The sequence below is a fragment of the Silurus aristotelis genome (genome assembly GCF_946808225.1).
Source record: "Silurus aristotelis genome assembly, chromosome: 28".
Taxonomy (NCBI): domain Eukaryota; kingdom Metazoa; phylum Chordata; class Actinopteri; order Siluriformes; family Siluridae; genus Silurus; species Silurus aristotelis.
Window position 1 is genome coordinate 17,073,870 of NC_139601.1, and position 20,000 is coordinate 17,093,869.

A 20,000-nucleotide genomic window follows, 5' to 3' on the forward strand; every position below is an offset into this window, starting at 1 on the left:
CAGTATATTCACTCAAATTGTTTACTGTGGCTGTGAAAATGTTTAATTTCTTCAGATTTGTAGGAAGATTTCTTGCAAAAAGTGCACATTAGTTTAAAGTCGGTTGTGAATTTAGCGCTAATTTGTAAAAAAAAAAAAAAAAAAAAAAAAAAATTGCAACAAACAACCCCCTTTTATTTTCACCAAGGGTGCCAATACTTTTGAAGCCAAACAAACCATCCCCAATTATATTTTTTTCCACGTGTTTTTTAAAATGAATTTACTTGATTAACACTTTTAACTGTAACTTTTAATCAACTTTTAATTCATCATCATCATCATCACCAGGTTCCAAACATGCGAGTGCATTCACGCCAGCTGCTTTTGTTTCATCTTTAAAATCAACAAACGCTAAACGCTGCGTTCTGATTGGCTGAGACATATTTACATATTCATGGGAGGAATCTACATGCTGCTGCCAGAAGTATTGGGACACCTTTTTTTTCCCCTCCGTCTCTTAATACAAAATCCGGAGCTACACAAGGTCTTTAGCATAAAATCTTCCCTTCACCAGACCTCCTGAGCACAAAGCCAGTAGAAGCCACTCGTAGATCTTCTGCTAGACACCTTATTGAACATCTCTGGGCTGCACCCCAGACCTCCTCAACTTCTCGCATACACCAGTACCAGACTTCCTCATGCAGTGGATAGATTGGTTTATTTTACAGATGAAGTAAAGGCAGGTGTGTGTGTGTGTGTGTGTGTGTGTGTGTGTGTGTGTGTGTGTGTGTGTGGGTGTGTGGGTGTGTGTGTGTGTCACACACTCGCATATACCTGTTTATTGTAAGTGATTTTTATTATTATTTTTTTGTTTGTTTTTGTAAAAAGTGAATTTAACAACTGGATTAATGTGAACATTTTTGTTAAAATATAAATATTTCTAAAGATATTTCTCTAACTTTTCTAATTGAAGACGTGTGACGATGTTTGAGATTAAAATAAATAACTGCTTTTAATGAAAAATCATTTCGTTCTCACGAGGTTTTTCTGACCATTTTCTCCTCCGTTACAATAAAAAAAATTGCCGGGTGAAAACAAGCCAGAGAAATGAATTTGATTAAATTAAATATAGAAATATATTTCCAAAAATAATTTCTCTTTGAAGAAAAAAATCTAATAGATGATTACAATATATAAACATTATATATATATATATATATATGTTAGAGAGAGAGGGGGGGGAGGGAGGGAGGGAGTACATTTTAATAAGTTTTTCACATTTATATCCTGCACTTTTTTTTTCTAATTTTTTTTTTTTCAGGAAAGAAAAAAAATTCAATTTTGGATGAAATCTGGATTTATTTATAATTAGAAAATAATTTAGGTAAAAAAAAAAATAATAAAAAAATAACAATCTTAAACTTGAAATTAGTAAAATATATATATTTGTTTATTTCAGAAGACATTTTATAATTAATATTTTTATTCATATATATTTTGATATTTTCCACTGCATTAAAAAAAAAATATTTATATATTTATTTAGCAGGATAAACATTTGTCCTCTTAAATATTTCTTTATTAGGTGTGTAGTTTTATTATTTATATTATTATTTATATAGATTTATTTCTGTATTTATTTGCAGGATTAGTGTGATTATTGTTACAGTAATTCAAAGCTTTAAAATTTACCAAAAAAATGAAACACACACACTTTTCTATTATTTCAGGTTTTTTTTATTGAGGTTTATAGAGAAACAGACTGTAAAAAAAACAAAAAAAAAAGAAAAGTCATAAATCACCACAACTCGTCCACATCTAGAACCATTTTATTCCACGAACAGAATCATCATAAACACTCAAAAAGAACATCAAACGAACATGTTGTGCGGAGGAAATAAACATCAGGCGGAAGAAAACACGCCTGTGTGTGAAGTGCACTCGAAAGGGCGTTTAGAGGATTGAGACGCGGCCGGAGAGGAAAAAAAACCTGACGTACGCGATCGACGTCTCGTTCTGAACTCCGGCGTTTATACGCTGTAGCACCGGAGGTTTGTGGACACCCAGGCTAGAAATGAGGTCCTATACAACTGCCTTCGGGTTTGTAGAAGAACCACATCTGGTGGAAGGTGATCAGGTGTCCCAATACTTTTGGACAAAGAGTGTATGATTGCTGGTTGCTGTTTGTGCTTTAACGAATGAATCGAGACGATCGATCAGACGCTCGTGATTCAAAGCGTTGGCGATTGTCGCGTTTCTCTTAAAAAAGGTCGTATGAAGGTCAGTGATGTAGCTGGTGTGTGTGTGTGTGTGTGTTCGGCCCTAAGGCACCTTCAGGATTCTGATTGTCTGCTAAAAAATCGTAGGTAAATTAAACACGATCTGTACACGAGCTCTTTATTCATCTCGACTCGTCTCTCGTAACTATTCAATAAAACATCTGGATAAAAAGAGCATCTGGTTTCAACGTTTCTCCGAATCCGTAAAAACGGCTCGTATGCCATTATATTTACAAACTCGTACAGCAAAAATAAATAAATATATCCGTCATCATATTTTTACTGAATTACCGTTTCTACACACATCATAAACGTTAGGTCCTGTTTCCATTCGTGAACCGGTCATGTGACTAAATCCACGCCATCCCATTTTGCGCCAAGCTCCTGAAGGGTGGGGGGTTTGGGGGCGGAGTCTCGGTCACCGCCTGGCCGTGTATTTAGTCAAAATGATCTAATAATTCGATAAAGAAATAAAGAAATAAACGGCTTTTATTCATCAAAGTTAAAATAAACAAAGTGTCAAAACACAAGTCTGTAAGTGTTTCTTACTTTGTAAACAATACGCTTAAATGCGCCTACAGGTCTATCAAAGCGAGCTGGATTAGACTATAGATTAGATTACAATTAGCTTGGTTAGATTTCAGATTAGACTCAGATAGATTATAGTGATCTAGATTAGGATTAGGGAAATGACGCTATAATTAGCTGTTTTAGACTGTAGTTGGTTAGATTTGATTATATCTAGCTAGATTAGACAAAAAATCTGCTAGATTAGACCAAGATTTGCTAGATTAGACTAAAATTAGCTACTTTAGACTCTCGGTAGCTGGATCAGGATTATCTAACTTGGACTACAACTAGATTAGATCAGGTTAATTACATGATAATCAGCTAAATTAGACTATAGTTATCTAGATTAGATTATAACTGTCTAGATTAGATCAGGTTTGAGTACAGATCTCAGTGGTTTATAGACTTGAAATGATTTTGTTGGAAAAAACGTGAGGTTTTGATGAATAAAAGTCATTTTTTTGTGAGGAAAAAAAACAGTAAATAAATAAACGGCTTCAGGTCAAATTTTTACATCAGGATAAAGAAAATTAGAGGAAAAACGAAGCGAGGTTTCTCTTCTTCACTCTCCCAGATTTGATATTCCATTAAGTTTGTATGCAACCCGTTTGAAAGCAGTTCCTCGAACTCTAGCGTGGGTTTCTCATCAGAACTGCAGGAAACCCCACGTCTGATCCGCTCACGTCTGACTGCGGATCGGACACGAGTTCCGTTTCCTCTTGATTTACAGTCAGGCTTTAAATGAGGGGGGGGGGGGGGCGGATTTTCACTTCATACAAAATGTATTTTATTCTATTAAATATTTATTATAAAAAAAAATTTTACAAAAAAAAGAAACACAAAAATCACAAACCTGACTGTAAACATGTTCAGTGTCCATCCACACCGTTTTCCTCCATTCATTTATTTATTTATTTAAAGCGATTTACGAAATATTCCACTAGAAAAGCGACTGTTTTACCTGATTTAATAAAAAACGCGTGAAATTCGCCATTGAAACATTTTCAACTTTAAAACTCGAAATCTTTCGTTTAAAAACCGACGTGTTTAAATTTCACGTAGGAAAAAAAAAAAAGCACGTTTATAAAACGATGCGGCTCAGAGCGAGGAGACGAGGCGTCTCGCTGAATTGTCTCGATAGTTAAAGCGTCTCTCAGCCCTGAGGATCTTAAAAGGCTCAGATGTTCAGAATTGATTTTAAGGCAACAGACGTGCAGGGATGATGATTTCATTCAGAGAGAGACATTTGAAAAAAAACTCTCAAAGAAGCGAAAAGAAAAAGAAATTTTAACCAGTAAGAAATAAAACAAAGTTTTTGAGGCTCAATCGCATTTTCTGGAACTTTCCTGAAGTCCTTCTGCTGATGTCTGAAGCTTCATCTTGGTCCACTGTAAGGCATTCGCAGACTAAAGGAGCGAAACGGAAAAAACGACAAAAGAAAAACTCTGATTGTAAAGATGGCTTCTGTATGAGCGGTAGGCGGCGACACCGTCTCCGTCCAGCGGCGACTCGCTCAACTGTCCTCCTCCATTCCTGTCTGTTTTACAAGTTCGCCTCACAATAGGCCTGTTTAAGGACGAGAGGAAACGGGCGGAGCCAGAGACGGAAGATTCCCTGGGCTTCCTCAGTGTCCGATGAACTCCCTCGGAAACAAGAAGTCGTAAAGCGTCGTCGCTAAACGCCACCACATCACCCGCCGGTTTCTCTGATGCTGCAGGAACTGCGAAGAGAAAACACCATTTGGATTTTTATTATAATAACAATGATGTCATCAGTAAAATAATCGATCCATTAAAAAAGCGTGAAATAATAATAAAAAGATTTCTGAGAAAATTTTGTGAGGAACTACCACTAGATGGTGCTGCTGCACAGTATTTCCCCCTCCCTGTGACTCATTAGCAGAGCAGTAGCAGATCAGGAGCCAATCAGAGTTGGAGGCGGTACATATGGTTTGTGACTGACCAATCATGACCATAGTCACATGGTTTTATAGAATGTCGCTGAAGAGTGGGCGGGGCCAAGTGTTGCAGTGTGTTGCATAAGCCGTGTCACGTGCGCACACACGCACGCATAAACACACACACACACACATACAGTAACACCATTATAATGATTCATTTTTAACAAATAGATTCATTAAACAATATTTATTTTGAAATATTTATCATGTGTATACTAATCTTCATCATCACTCGCCTTTGATCATCCTCATCAGTTGCCTTTTGATCTTCAAAGGAACTTCCTGGTCATGTGATGCTCAGATTTACATTAGACTACTGCGATTAGCCTATAGCGGCGAGGCCCGGAGCGGTCACGTGACTGATGATGTCATGGCTGACTCATGGTTCTAAATTTAGCCTGCAGTATAAAGACACACAGCAGATTTCTCTCACACTTCACTTCTTTATTGTGTTCCAGTAACCTGCTGTGTCAGTAATAATAATAACAATAACAGTGAATATATAACTGCAGGAGATAATCCAGGTGTAGGTGTGATGTGGAGATGAAGTTCCTCAGGTGAAGATGAGAGCATTAGAATCACAATCCACCATTCACACTTAAACGTCCAGCCAATCACAGTCCAGTACTAACACTGAAGGTGCAAATTGTTATTCTGTGTTCGCACAAATCGTCGGCGCTTTACGATGTCCTACACATAGCCCCGCCCCCCGATTATCAGGCCCCACCCCCCCGACTAACATCCCAGCATCTGGGAAAACATCTGGGATTTTCTTCATACTAAAAGTACGTTTTAGTTTTCTTAGATTCGCAACGTTGCGTATTTCCGAGTCAGACTTGACCGTGTGTTGGGGGAGTGGGCGGGGCTTTGGTTTTATCTAGCAGGGTTCGATTGGTTGGAGAAAAGTGGTTGTACAGGTTGTCTCACCAGCTGCATGTGCTCCTGCTGAAGATGATCTCCGATCTCACGCAGCTTCCGTCCGATCTGCACTTCCACGCTCGTCCGATCCTCGTCTCTCTCATCCCCTTTCCCTTCGTCCTGCTGGTCTTCGTCTCCCGCTTCCTCCGACGCCGACGGGACGCGAGCGCCGAAACCAGATTCTCCTCCGGGAAAGAACACATCTGCACACGTGGGGAAATCGGTAAACTGTGAGTATCCTTTATAATAAAACTAGCTAAGTAGAGAAAAAAAGGGGGTGGAGTTCAGGTCTGCACTGATCAGCCAATCACCATCCACAATTTTTTTTCTTTTCACTTCAACAGCTAGTGCTTAGCAACGAATGATATAAAAACAGCTAAGCTGATTAGCTAGTTAGCGTTAACATTGCTAGTTAGCTAGTCTGTTGATTTAGCGTGCTTACACTGAAGAAGCCCTTGTGAATCGTCCGCGGATCCCGGCGGCGTGGAGAGGAAACCCAAACCCGCGGACCCGTGGAGCGACCGGTGGCGCAGACTGACTGCGTTCTGATCGAAGCCTGAGGTCCATAAGTGTGGCATCGTGTGAATCATCGGCATGTTCTCACTTCTGCTGTCTGCGATCGAGATCTGATTGGATGTAATCGGTAAAGGCGTGTCCTCCTCGTCATCCTCCATCAGCGGAAATCACCCTGAATAAAGAGGAAACAGAAGTAAATCTACGTTTATGTAATCAAAAGCCGTACATCCTGAAAGTATTGGCACACTTGAGTGGAAATACTTGTATAAAATGTTATCAAATAAACACTAAAATGTCAAACTCAAAGCTGTAACATCACATATTAGTTTATTAGAGGGTGCCATTAATTCTGCACACTACTGCCATTTGTAAAGTGTATAGATATAGATATTTTGTACGCGATTTGCTTTATTTTGCCAATTTTACAATCAGAAAATTTGACTAGCCAGACAGAGCGCTAATCCTGATTAGCCAGTTACACATGCTAGCTAGTTCAAGCTAATCCTATGACCTGTAAAGTCTAAAAATCTCAAAATGTATCATTTTATTCACAAATCCAGTGAAGATGTTTGTGTCACTGAGGTCAGAGCCTCACAATGACCTGAGAATGGCCTCTGTATATGTTGTGATGGAGGTGTTAGCGCCGCTCTGACGTCGCCGAAACTGCAAACACATTACAGTCAAATGAGGGAAAGTTCCAGTGTTCGGAGGAAAACAAAGCAGATGATTTAAATCCGCTCTATTCATAAAACGGCAAACCGGAGTGACGGGGAAAAAAACGTGACGTTTACTGTGAGTTATTGTTTTTTAACTCGGCTTTCAGCCTTGTGACTGTATGATGGTTACAGAGCATGCTAATGAGTATGCTAATGAGTATGCTAATGAGGAGACAGCGAGGACTTGTACTAATGAGGTGTAAAAATGAGTGATATGAAATAGCAATGAATACAATATTTAGCACTGTGTGGGTTCTGTGTTCAATCCTGAGCTCACAGCACAAGAATTACTCAGAATTATTCTCTTTTACCAGTATAACTTAATATTTACTACTGATAACATCACAAGCTAGCAGGTTACACATTGCTAACTGAATGTAACTCATTTTAACTCACTACAACTCAATATAACTCACTATAACTCACTTTAACTCACTACAACTCACTATATCTCAATATAACTCACTATAACTCACTTTAACTCACTACAACTCACTATAACTCACTATAACTGAATATATATCTCAATATAACTCACTACAACTCACTATAACTCAATTTACCTCACTATAACTCACTATAATTCATTATAACTTAATATATCTCAATATAACTCACTTTACCTCACTATAACCCACTACAACTCACTATAACTCATTATAACTCAATATATCTCAATATAACTCACTACAACTCGCTATAACTCAATTTACCTCACTATAACTCACTATAATTCACTGTAACTCAACAAATTTTAATATATAGCTCAACACCACTAAACTCAACATCAAACACCTCCACACTACCAAACTCTACATCAAACACCTCCACACCACCAAACTCTACATCAAACACCTCCACACTACCAAACTCAACATCAAACACCTCCACACTACCAAACTCTACATCGAACACCTCCACACCACCAAACTCTACATCAAACACCTCCACACTACCAAACTTTACATCGAACACCTCCACACCACCAAACTCTACATCAAACACCTCCACACTACCAAACTTAACATCGAACACCTCCACACCACCAAACTTTACATCAAACACCTTCACACTACCAAACTTTACATCAAACACCTCCACACCACCAAACTTAACGTCAAACACCTCCACACTACCAAACTTTACATCAAACACCTCCACACCACCAAACTCTACATCAAAAACCTCCACACTACCAAACTTTACATCAAACACCTCCACACTACCAAACTCTACATCAAACACCTCCACACCACCAAACTTAACGTCAAACACCTCCACACTACCAAACTTTACATCAAACACCTCCACACTACCAAACTTTACATCAAACACCTCCACACCACCAAACTTAACGTCAAACACCTCCACACTACCAAACTTTACATCAAACACCTCCACACCACCAAACTCTACATCAAACACCTCCACACTACCAAACTCTACATCAAACACCTCCACACCACCAAACTTAACATCAAACACCTCCACACCACCAAACTTAACATCAAACACCTCCACACTACCAAACTCTACATGAACTCCTGAGCATCCACATGCAGAAGGTCCGTCAGTCTTTTCTGTTTGTGACTGGACTCAGTTCATAAACATGCAATATTACACATCAACACTACTAATAAACCAAACAGACACACAATCATACACAACACACGCTCATTACACACTATAACACACTATAGCACGCTTATTACACACTATAACACTCATTACACACTATAACGCACTATAGCACGCTTATTACACACTATAACACACTCATTACACACTATAACACACTATAGCTCGCTTATAACACACTATAGCACGCTTATTACACACTATAACACTCATTACACACTATAACGCACTATAGCATGCTTATTACACACTATAACACACTCATTACACATTATAACACACTATAGCTCGCTTATAACACACTATAGCACGCTTATTACACACTATAACACTCATTACACACTATAACACACTATAGCTCACTTATTACACACTATAACACACTATAGCACGCTTATTACACACTATAACACACTCATTACACACTATAACACACTATAGCTCGCTTATTACACACTATAACACACTATAGCATGCTTATTACACACTATAACACACTCATTACACACTATAACACACTATAGCACGCTTATTACACACTATAACACACTCATTACACACTATAACACACTATAGCACACTCATTACACACTATAACACACTCATTACTCACTATAACACACTCATTACACACTATCACGCACCATAGCACGCTCATTAAACACTATCACACTATAGCACGCTTATTACACACTATCACACACTCATTACACACTAACACACTCATTGCACACTATAACACACTCATTACACACTATAACACACTCATTACTCACTATAACACACTCATTGCACACTATAACACACTCATTACTCACTATAACACACTCATTGCACACTATAACACACTCATTACACACTATCACACACTATAGCACAAAATTTGATTTGATGTGATTTGATTCATTACACACTATAACACTCATTTGAACACTAACACACTCATTACACACTATCACACACTATAGCATGCTCATTACACACTATAACACAGGCATTACACACTATCACACACTATAACACACGCATTACACACTATCACACACTATAGCACGCTTATTACACACTATCACACACTATAGCATGCTCATTAAACACTATAACACACTCATTACAAACTATAACACACTTATTACACACTATTACACACTATAGCATGCTCATTAAACACTATAACACACTCATTACAAACTATAACACACTTATTACACACTATCACACACTATAGCATGCTCATTACACACTATAACACACTAGCACGCTTATTACACACTTTCACACACTATAACACACTCATTACACACTTTAACACGATCATTACACACTATAGCACACTCATTACACACTATTACACACTATAGCACACTCATTACACACTATAACACACTCATTACACACTATCACACACAAACACGATCATTACACACTATAACACCATCATTACACACTATAGCACACTCATTACACACTATCACACACTATAGCACACTCATTACACACTATAACAAACTCATTACACACTATCACACACTAACACGATCATTACACACTATAGCACACTCATTACACACTATAACACACTCATTACACACTATCACACACTAACACACTCATTACACACTATAACACACTCATTACACACTATCACACACTATAACGCGATCATTACACACTATAACACACTCATTACACACTATAACACACTCATTACACACTATCACACACTATAGCACGCTCATTACACACTATAACACACTCATTACACACTATCACACACTATAGCATGCTTATTACACACTATCACACACAATAGCATGCTTATTACACACTATCACACACTATAGCACGCTCATTACACACTATAACACACTCATTACACACTATAACACACTCATTACACACTATCACACACTATAACACGATCATTACACACTATAACACACTCATTACACACTATCACACACTATAGCACGCTCATTACACACTATAACACACTCATTACACACTATCACACACTAACACGATCATTACACACTATAACACACTCATTACACACTATGACACGCTCATTACACACTATCACACACTATAACACGATCATTACACACTATATCATGCTCATTACACACTATAACACACTCATTACACACTATCACACACTATAGCACGCTCATTATATACTATAACACACTCATTATACACTATCACACACTATAACACGATCATTACACACTATAGCACACTCATTACACACTATAACACACTCATTACACACTATCACACACTAACACACTCATTACACACTATAACACACTATAGCACGCTCATTATATACTATAACACACTCATTACACACTATCACACACTATAGCACGCTCATTACACACTATAACACACTCATTACACACTATCACACACTATAGCACGCTCATTACACACTATAACGCACTCATTACACACTATCACACACTATAGCACGCTTATTACACACTATCACACACTATAGCACGCTCATTACACACTATCACACACTATAACACACTCATTACACACTATAACACACTCATTACACATTATCACACACTATAGCACACTCATTACAGACTATAACACACTCATTACACACTATCACACACTATAGCACACTCATTACACACTATAACACACTCATTACACACTATCACACACTATAGCACGCGCATTACACACTATAACACACATTACACACGATCACTCACTATAACACACTTTATACACACTATCACACACTTAACACACTTATTACACACTATAACACGCTCAATACACACGATCACTCACTATAACACACTCAATACACACTATCACACACTTTAACACACTCAATACACACTATCACACACTATAACACACTCAATACACACTATCACACACTCATTACACACTATCACTCACTATTACACACTATCTCACACTATAACACACTCAATACACACTATCACACACTATAGCATGCTCATTACACACTATAATACGCTCAATACACACAATCACTCACTATAACACATTAAATACACACTATCACTCACTATAACACACTCAATACACACTATCACACACTTTAACACACTCAATACACACTATCACACACTATAACACACTCAATACACACTATCACACACTCATTACACACTATCACTCACTATTACACACTATCTCACACTATAACACACTCAATACACACTATCACACACTATAGCATGCTCATTACACACTTTAATACGCTCTAAACACACAATCACTCACTATAACACACTCAATACACACTATCACACACTATAGCATGCTTATTACACACTATCACTCACTATTACACACTCAATACACACTATTACACACTATGGCACGCTTATTACACACTATCACTCACTATTACACACTCAATACACACTATCACACACTATAGCACGCTCATTACACACTATCTCACACTATAACACACTTAATACACACTATCGCACACTTAACACACTCATTACACACTATAACACACTCAATACACACTATCACACACTTTAACACACTATAACACACTATCACACACTATAACACACTATAACACACTCAATACACACTATCACACACTATCACACACTATAACACACTCAATACACACTATCACACACTATAACACACTCAATACACACTATCACACACTATAACACACTCAATACACACTATCACACACTATAACACACTCAATACACACTATCACACACTCATTACACACTATCACTCACTATTAAACACTATCTCACACTATAACACACTCAATACACACTATCACACACTATAGCATACTCATTACACACTATAATACGCTCAATACACACAATCACTCACTATAGCACACTCAATACACACTATCACTCACTATAACACACTTAATACACACTATCACTCACTATAACACACTCAATACACACTATCACACACTATAACACACTCAATACACACTATCACACACTCATTACACACTATAACACACTCAATACACACTATCACACACTATAAAACACTCAATACACACTATCACACACTATAAAACACTCAATACACACTATTACACACTCATTACACACTATCACTCACTATTACACACTATCTCACACTATAACACACTCAATACACACTATCACACACTATAGCATACTCATTACACACTATAATACGCTCAATACACACAATCACTCACTATAACACACTGAATACACACTATCACTCACTATAACACACTTAATACACACTATCACAGACTCAATACACACTATAACACACTCAATACACACTATCACACACTATAACACACTCAATACACACTATCACACACTATAACACACTCAATACACACTATCACTCACTATAACACACTCAATACACACTATCACACACTATAACACACTCAATACACACTCAATACACACTATCACACACTATAACACACTCAATACACACTATCACACACTATAACACACTCAATACACACTATCACACACTATAGCATACTCATTACACACTATAATACGCTCAATACACACAATCACTCACTATAACACACTCAATACACACTATCACTCACTATAACACACTCAATACACACTCAATACACACTATCACACACTATAACACACTATCACACACTATAACACACTCAATACACACTATCCCACACTATAACACACTCAATACACACTATCACACACTATAACACACTCAATACACACTATTACACACTATAACACACTCAATACACACTATCACACACTATAACACACTCAATACACACTATCACACACTATAACACACTCAATACACACTATCACACACTATAACACACTCAATACACACTATTACACACTCAATACACACTATCACACACTATAACACACTCAATACACACTATCACACACTATAACACACTCAATACACACTATAACACACTCAATACACACTATTACACACTATAACACACCCAATACACACTATCACACACTATAACACACTCAATACCCCTCATAACACATGCATTGCGCTCTGGGACACACTGTAGAAATATGGAAGGTGTGTGTGATAAAGCAGGGAAGAATCACACCAACCCCGTGAGACGATCTCACACACGTGCACGCACACACGCGCGCGCACACAAAAGCGCGCGCTGCGACACATCCCATAATAACAACAACAATAATAATAATAATTAGTTCTCATCATTAAACTGCGTCATTATCGTCATTAAAATGTCGGAAACTGTTGGAGCTCCGCTACTGATCATCGATCACCTGTTTTTCCCCTAAAAGCGCCATAATTATTTGCCCCCCACCCCAAGTCCTGATGATCATGTGACTTGTATCCATCTGATAGTTTTACATGTAAACACGTAGAAATCTGTGCTCAGGACAGGAAGTCACTCACCGCCACGCTCTCTCTCTCTCTCTCTCTCTCTCTCTCTCTCTCTCTCTCTCTCTCCTTTTCTCTCTTTCCTTTATAACGGGTTTATTTTATATATATAATAAATGTCTCCAGGTGAATGATGTCCACAGTGAAGTGTAAATCCGAGTGAAGCTTCTCCTCCTCCTCCTCCTTTTCTTCTTCTGCACCACCTTCTTCTCCTCGATGCTCTTCAACTTGTTTGTAAAGAAGCGCTTTTAAAACAAGCTCGTGTTTTGCCTGGACACGAGTCCGCTCGAAACCACACCCCCACTTGGTCACGTCACAATTTATGCTAATGAGTTTTAAAGGAGCTGCTCTGTTTTTTTTCCCCGTCTATTTTTTTTTTTTTGTTATTGGTGTTGTTTATTGGGTTTTAGTCTTTGGTGTTCATTTTTCTATTTCAATTTATTTATGTTGTTTGTTTGTCTCCCCCCCCACCCCCCAAGGCATAAAACCACGCCCCCCACCCCCGTGCATGCTTCTATCAACATATCCTACTTCCGGGTCAGTAGTGCCACGTGATCTGGGTGCATGGAGGCTACGTCGAGGTTCATGCATTTTACAAGCACAATACATGATCTTCTGATCTTCTAATGTTGCTTTCTTTCCTCCTCAGTGGTTCAGTATGTCAGAATCCTGGTCTCTTCACACATAAGGAACATCTCCGCAACCATCACAACATGAAACGTCTCGTTTCTTTTCACTTATACTTTTATTCAATGCGCTGAAAACATTTACAGAACATCTTATAGCAGCTATAAATGTCCCTTCTGTCACAGGACTATTTATAGTACTGAGAAACCACGAAGAAGCTCCAACGTCCTGAAGATGCTGCCAAACATAACAGCTTGGACACTGGAGACTCCATCCATAGGTGTTCCTTCTCGTGGGAACAGCGTATGAGTTAAACCCTGTACTACTGTCAGAGCTGGAATTAATCAACCCTTTCGACCAATCAGGATCCAGAACGCGTCAGTATTGTGCATTATTATTATTATTATTATTATTATTATATTATTATGAGCGTCGTTCTCGAAACGTTCTCGTGGAATGAATCATTCGAGCGAATGTATGTTTGTGGACTTGATCGTGATGTGTGATGATCAAACACAGGTTTATATCACGTCCATTCCTGTTGTTGCATTTTGTTTTTGTTTATAAAACACTTAGACCATATTCATGATCTTTTCCTTCCACAAATGGACTATATGATGGACAGGAGGCGAGTGATTGGATGCTGAGACCGAGCAAGTTAAGGAACACACACACACACACACACACACACACACACACACACACACACACACACAAAAGTGTGTATATTTTAACAAAAATCATTTCCACGCATCCCAGTTGAATCCTCCGTGGGAATTGTCACGTCTGAACACCTTGTGGTTGTAATTACACGTTCTCCGCGTGCGATTTTGCGTCAGGAAGAAAAGGAACGCTCCGGCGATCGCTGCGTGTTCCTCCCGAAAACGCACACTGCCTTCATTAACTGCAGCACTAACCCGTTTCTCGCACGTTCTCACGTTTTGGTTTTTTTTTTTGGTGAGAAACGCTTCATCCGAGGATGCTTCCTGGTGACGTCACTCTTCCGGGTGGGCAGCGTTCCTGCGCCTGCGCTCTCGCTCTGATCTCCGAGGTCAGAGCAGACCGAAGCAGAAAGACTTTCACGTGTTGTGTACTTTAGCACGTGTGCTCTCTCTACACAACGTTTACCTGGAAAAAAAAACCTGCTCGACCTTCCTAAGCGTCTTCCGTTTACATCATCGGTCCGGCGTCCCTCAGGCATGTGAGTGCTGATGGATATCGACAGGACAGACACATCTGGGAGGCTGCAGGCAGGATTTAGGTGCAGAAACAGCTGTAATGCACTCGTGCTGCGTTTGGAATGATGTCTGGTTATTACAACCTCCTGGAGGATCACTAGGCGACACGTGGAGGACAGGATTCAGGCCAGAAACGTCCATCTGAATCAAAGAGCAGGGCTGTGATGATTTCAGCACACACACACACACACACACACACACACACACACACACACAGGGCCGGAGAAGAAAAATAGATGGAAATAGACTGGTAGTGACTCTGTTTCCAGGGTAAATGAGGATGGGTAGGAACGAGGGGTGAGACAGGAGGCAAACGCGAACTCTGGCGCTGGTTCCATGGCAACAGCCTCATCATTGGCTCCTGAAAGGAAGTGGGAAAAAAAAGGACAGCAAAACAAGCGGCCCAGGAGATGCCACCTTCCTCACCATCTCCTCCTGTACCACTCCACTATCTTCTCCTCCCCACTATCTCCTCCTCCCCACCATCTCCGCCTCCAAACCATCTCCTCCTCCATCACTATACCATCTTCTCCTCCCCACCATTTCCTCCTCCATCACTCCACCATCTCCTCCTCCCCACCATCTCCTCCTCCAAACCATCTCCTTCTTCATCACTATACCATCTTCTCCTCCCCACCATTTCCTCCTCCATCACTCCACCATCTCCTCCTCCCCACCATCTCCTCCTCCAAACCATCTCCTCCTTCATCACTATACCATCTTCTCCTCCCCACCATCTCCTCCTCCATCACTCCACCATCTTCTCCTCCCCACCATCTCCTCCTCCAAACCATCTCCTCCTTCATCACTATACCATCTTCTCCTCCCCACCATCTCCTCCTCCATCACTCCACAATCTTCTCCTCCCCACTATCTCCTCCTCCATCACTCCACCATCTCCTCCTCCCCATCATCTCCTCCCCACCATCTCCTCCTCCACCACTCCACCATCTGTTCTCCACCACCATCTCCTCCTCCCATAACCCTCAACATCATCATCTTTATCATCATCACCATCATCTTTATCATCATCATCATCATCATCCTCAATATCATCCTTATACCATTATCTTCATCATCTTCCTCAACAGCCTCATCATCCTCAATATTGTCATTATCATCTCCTCACCATCATCACCATCCTTCTCAACATCATCTTCACCATCATTATCTTTATCATCATCCTTATATCTTCATCTTTATCATCATCCTCCGCTTCCTCCTCTTCCTCCTCCTCCCCACAGCTCTCCTGCTCTCTGCTCAGTTGTTTATCAGGTTTATTGTAAGATGTTATTAGGAGACTAAACTGTGATTCATCTTTAAGTAAATCCACATTAATTTATTGGCAACAAACAAAAAATAAAACCTAAAACTTTCCCACCGGAATGAACAGATAAATACATGTCTTTATCCTTAAACCTGCCTAGATACCGCTCCTACTTCCGGTTTCCGCCTCGCTCTGATTGGTCCAGCCGCTTAGCAACGGCGTGTGTCTCCTTGGCCAATGAAGCGCGACGCGTTCGTCACTCTTGACCAATCAGGACCGGCCCTGTCCGAGTGAGGCAGAAAACACTGACCCGGTAACTCGGCGCGCTTTCTGATTGGCTACGAGGCGTAGTCGCTTCTGATTGGCTGTTAATTACTATCTCCTGGTCATTCATATATTGCTCTTTTCTCTCAGTGTGTGTGTGTGTTTGTGTGTGTGTGTGTGTGTGTTTGTGTGTGTGTGTGTGTGTGTGTGTGTGTGTGTGTGTGTGTGTGTGTGTGTGTGTGTGTGTGTGTGTGTCGGGAAACGCCGTCCGGTCTGAGAGGAAAAAACATGGAGGAAAGAAAAGTTTTCCTCAGTAACACATAAAAACACTACTGATCCACGTGTTAACGTGACCAAATCATTATTATAATTAAAGTAATCTAATTATAATTACTTTATAAAAATCAGCATAAATCCTACACCAGGTCTTGTTTGTTGTCTTTATTCTCAGTACAATAATAATAAAATAAAATAAAAATTCTATAATAATGTACAATTCCTCATTCATTTAATCTTTTATTATATATTTTGGAGAAATCCGAAGTCCAGGTCGCAGGTCTGTGAGAAATGAAAACACACGTTACGGTGTGAACAAAAACTCAAAAACACGCAGGAACGTGAGAGTGAACGAGTGGATGAGTCCAAACATGAGATTTGTGTGTCTATCAGAAGAACGTGTGTAAGACCGAGAACATTAAAGGGTAGACGTGATCAGACTCCCTCCCCCTCACACTCACACATGGAGGTGGCTGTTTAATAGGGTTGTTTTGGAGCAGTGAAGGTACCAGAAAGTGAAAGTGAACCAACACATCTCCCAGTCCACACTTCACCACCGTACAACGAGACGATGATCCGAAGCGCACGTCTGAGTTCTGTACGTGTTATTCAGAGAGACGTCTGGAGTGATATCTATCATGGAACCACCTGCCCAGTCACCGCACCTCAATCTTACTAAACTGCTCTGAGATGAAGAAGAAACCTTCAACTAGTGAAGAACATGAAGAAACATGAACGTGTCTCTCAAACGCTCAGGGTTTCGAAACTTTCCAGCAAAACTGAGATTGGTGCAGTGAAGACCATGCAAATGATAAATAGAAAATAAAATCATGTATTGTATGTGAAGGTACTTATTAATACCCAGACCTTTAACCTTCATCAGATCATCAGATTCCAGGTGCAGTTCTACGTCCTTGTGGTTAGTTTTTAGTCGAAACACCATTTACTTTATTATGACTTTTTTTTTATCCATTGTACGACTGTGTATACTTTACTCACTGTATCATCACACTCATGCTTGTTGTACTCTCCAAAACCACACACACACACACACACACACACACACACACACAGCAGTATTTGTGGTATGGTTGAGTCATTCAGTGAAAGAATGGCTCCAGAGATTAGCAGCTCGTTCGCACAACACAAGACCACACCGAAATGTCAGGAGACGGAGATTACATCATGCCCAGAGACTGCATGATATCATCCTTCAGTGAAATTTGCATGTCGTTTAGAAAGCACACACACACACACACACACACACACACACACACACACACACACACACACACACCAGTTTAAAAATACAACAGCGAATTTCACACACTTACGGCAACAATTTGGTGTTGAACATGTTGTTAATAATAGCTAAAGAAAAATCACTGTAATATTGATATCAATTATATGTAATCAGTTAATCTAATAACGAATGCTGAATCTGATACAAAAGTGCTTATAAGGCTAACGAGCTAGCCAATTAACCAATTAGCTACTGGGCAGCTAGCGTTTGAGATCGAGATTAGCGATCTACACACTGAACCAGTGTTACCAGTCTGTGTGTTCTTGTTTTAATAACTGACTCTGACATTCTCCCATCGCTGGTCTACGCCAGTCTCATCCCAAATCCCAGCATTCCTAGCACCTGGGTCTCAGAGTAATCACATATACCTAGCTAAGGTTGGGTCAGGAATAACAGGAAGAGGTGGAAACCTGGACAAACATCCCATAATTTGTTTAGTGTCTCCAAAAATAGCCAGGATTCCACCCTCAGACACACCTGGTACACAGACGAAAGGGGAAAAAAGAAAAGATATAGAAGAGGAAAAAGCTTCTGTTTCTGTCAGGTGATGATCATGTAGTGTTGTTTTTAAAAGGTAAAAATAAAGACTTTTTGGTTTGATTGTTTGTTAGCCAGAGGCACTATAATAATGGCATCGTTTTGGTTTTCTTATTAAGCTGTAGTCCAAGAAGCTAGCTTATCAAGTTAGTTAGTCACTAATACAATAGCAGATTATAGAAGAATGACATGCTCAGAAGGTGGCGCTAATTAGCTGACTAGCACGCTAGCAGGTTTCTCACTAGGTACCGAAATGATACAACATATAACTAAAAACGGAATGCAGGTCGTGGTCGCACAATGATGATGTCACAGCAAGGAGATCGGGGGATGTGCTAGCTCAGCAATTAAAGTTCTGGTGGGTTTTTAGAGTGGAAGATCAGATGTTTAAGCCTCAGCCCCACCAAGCTGCCTCTGTTGGGCCCCTGAGCCCCTTAACCTTTTCTGCTTCAGTGATGCTGTTTAATGGCTGACAA

The 20,000-nt window shown here is 39.6% G+C and overlaps 3 protein-coding genes across 7 annotated transcripts in view; 1 reads left to right on the plus strand and 2 right to left on the minus strand.

Moving 5' to 3' along the window:
• Positions 1-20,000, plus strand: part of flvcr2b (FLVCR choline and putative heme transporter 2b) — a 69,113-nt gene that overhangs the window by 11,651 nt on the left and 37,462 nt on the right. For 3 of the 4 annotated variants that reach the window (XR_014532303.1, XM_083534508.1, XM_083534507.1), the window contains one exon: positions 1-856. This exon is cut by the window's left edge. The exons of the other annotated variant lie outside the window; for it this stretch is intronic. The gene's annotated coding sequence lies outside the window, so the exon portion shown is untranslated. Of the gene's footprint in view, positions 857-20,000 lie in introns of those variants that run through there. 4 annotated transcript variants of the gene reach the window in all.
• Positions 1,791-14,302, minus strand: bmf2 (BCL2 modifying factor 2). Of its 2 annotated transcripts, XM_083534693.1 has the most exons (4): positions 14,028-14,302; positions 6,149-6,394; positions 5,716-5,909; positions 1,791-4,548 (listed from the first exon to the last, which is right to left on the minus strand). In XM_083534693.1, the coding sequence occupies exons 2-4, from the start codon at positions 6,378-6,380 to the stop codon at positions 4,453-4,455; spliced, it is 522 nt and encodes a 173-aa protein (XP_083390819.1). In that variant the 5' UTR covers positions 6,381-6,394; positions 14,028-14,302; the 3' UTR covers positions 1,791-4,452. The 2 variants fall into 2 exon arrangements, with proteins under 2 accessions (XP_083390819.1, XP_083390820.1); XM_083534694.1 differs by lacking the exon at positions 14,028-14,302 and having other exon boundaries at positions 6,149-6,404.
• The window catches only part of LOC310722325 (uncharacterized protein), a gene marked incomplete at both ends in the record, with an annotated part of 12,670 nt that continues 352 nt past the window's right edge, over positions 7,683-20,000 (minus strand). Inside the window, 6 exons of the mRNA XM_083534670.1 lie at positions 7,683-7,883; positions 7,914-7,943; positions 7,974-8,033; positions 8,064-8,183; positions 8,304-8,533; positions 19,408-19,464. Coding sequence (XP_083390796.1) covers positions 7,683-7,883; positions 7,914-7,943; positions 7,974-8,033; positions 8,064-8,183; positions 8,304-8,533; positions 19,408-19,464 — 698 coding nt within the window. The remainder of the gene's footprint in view (positions 7,884-7,913; positions 7,944-7,973; positions 8,034-8,063; positions 8,184-8,303; positions 8,534-19,407; positions 19,465-20,000) is intronic.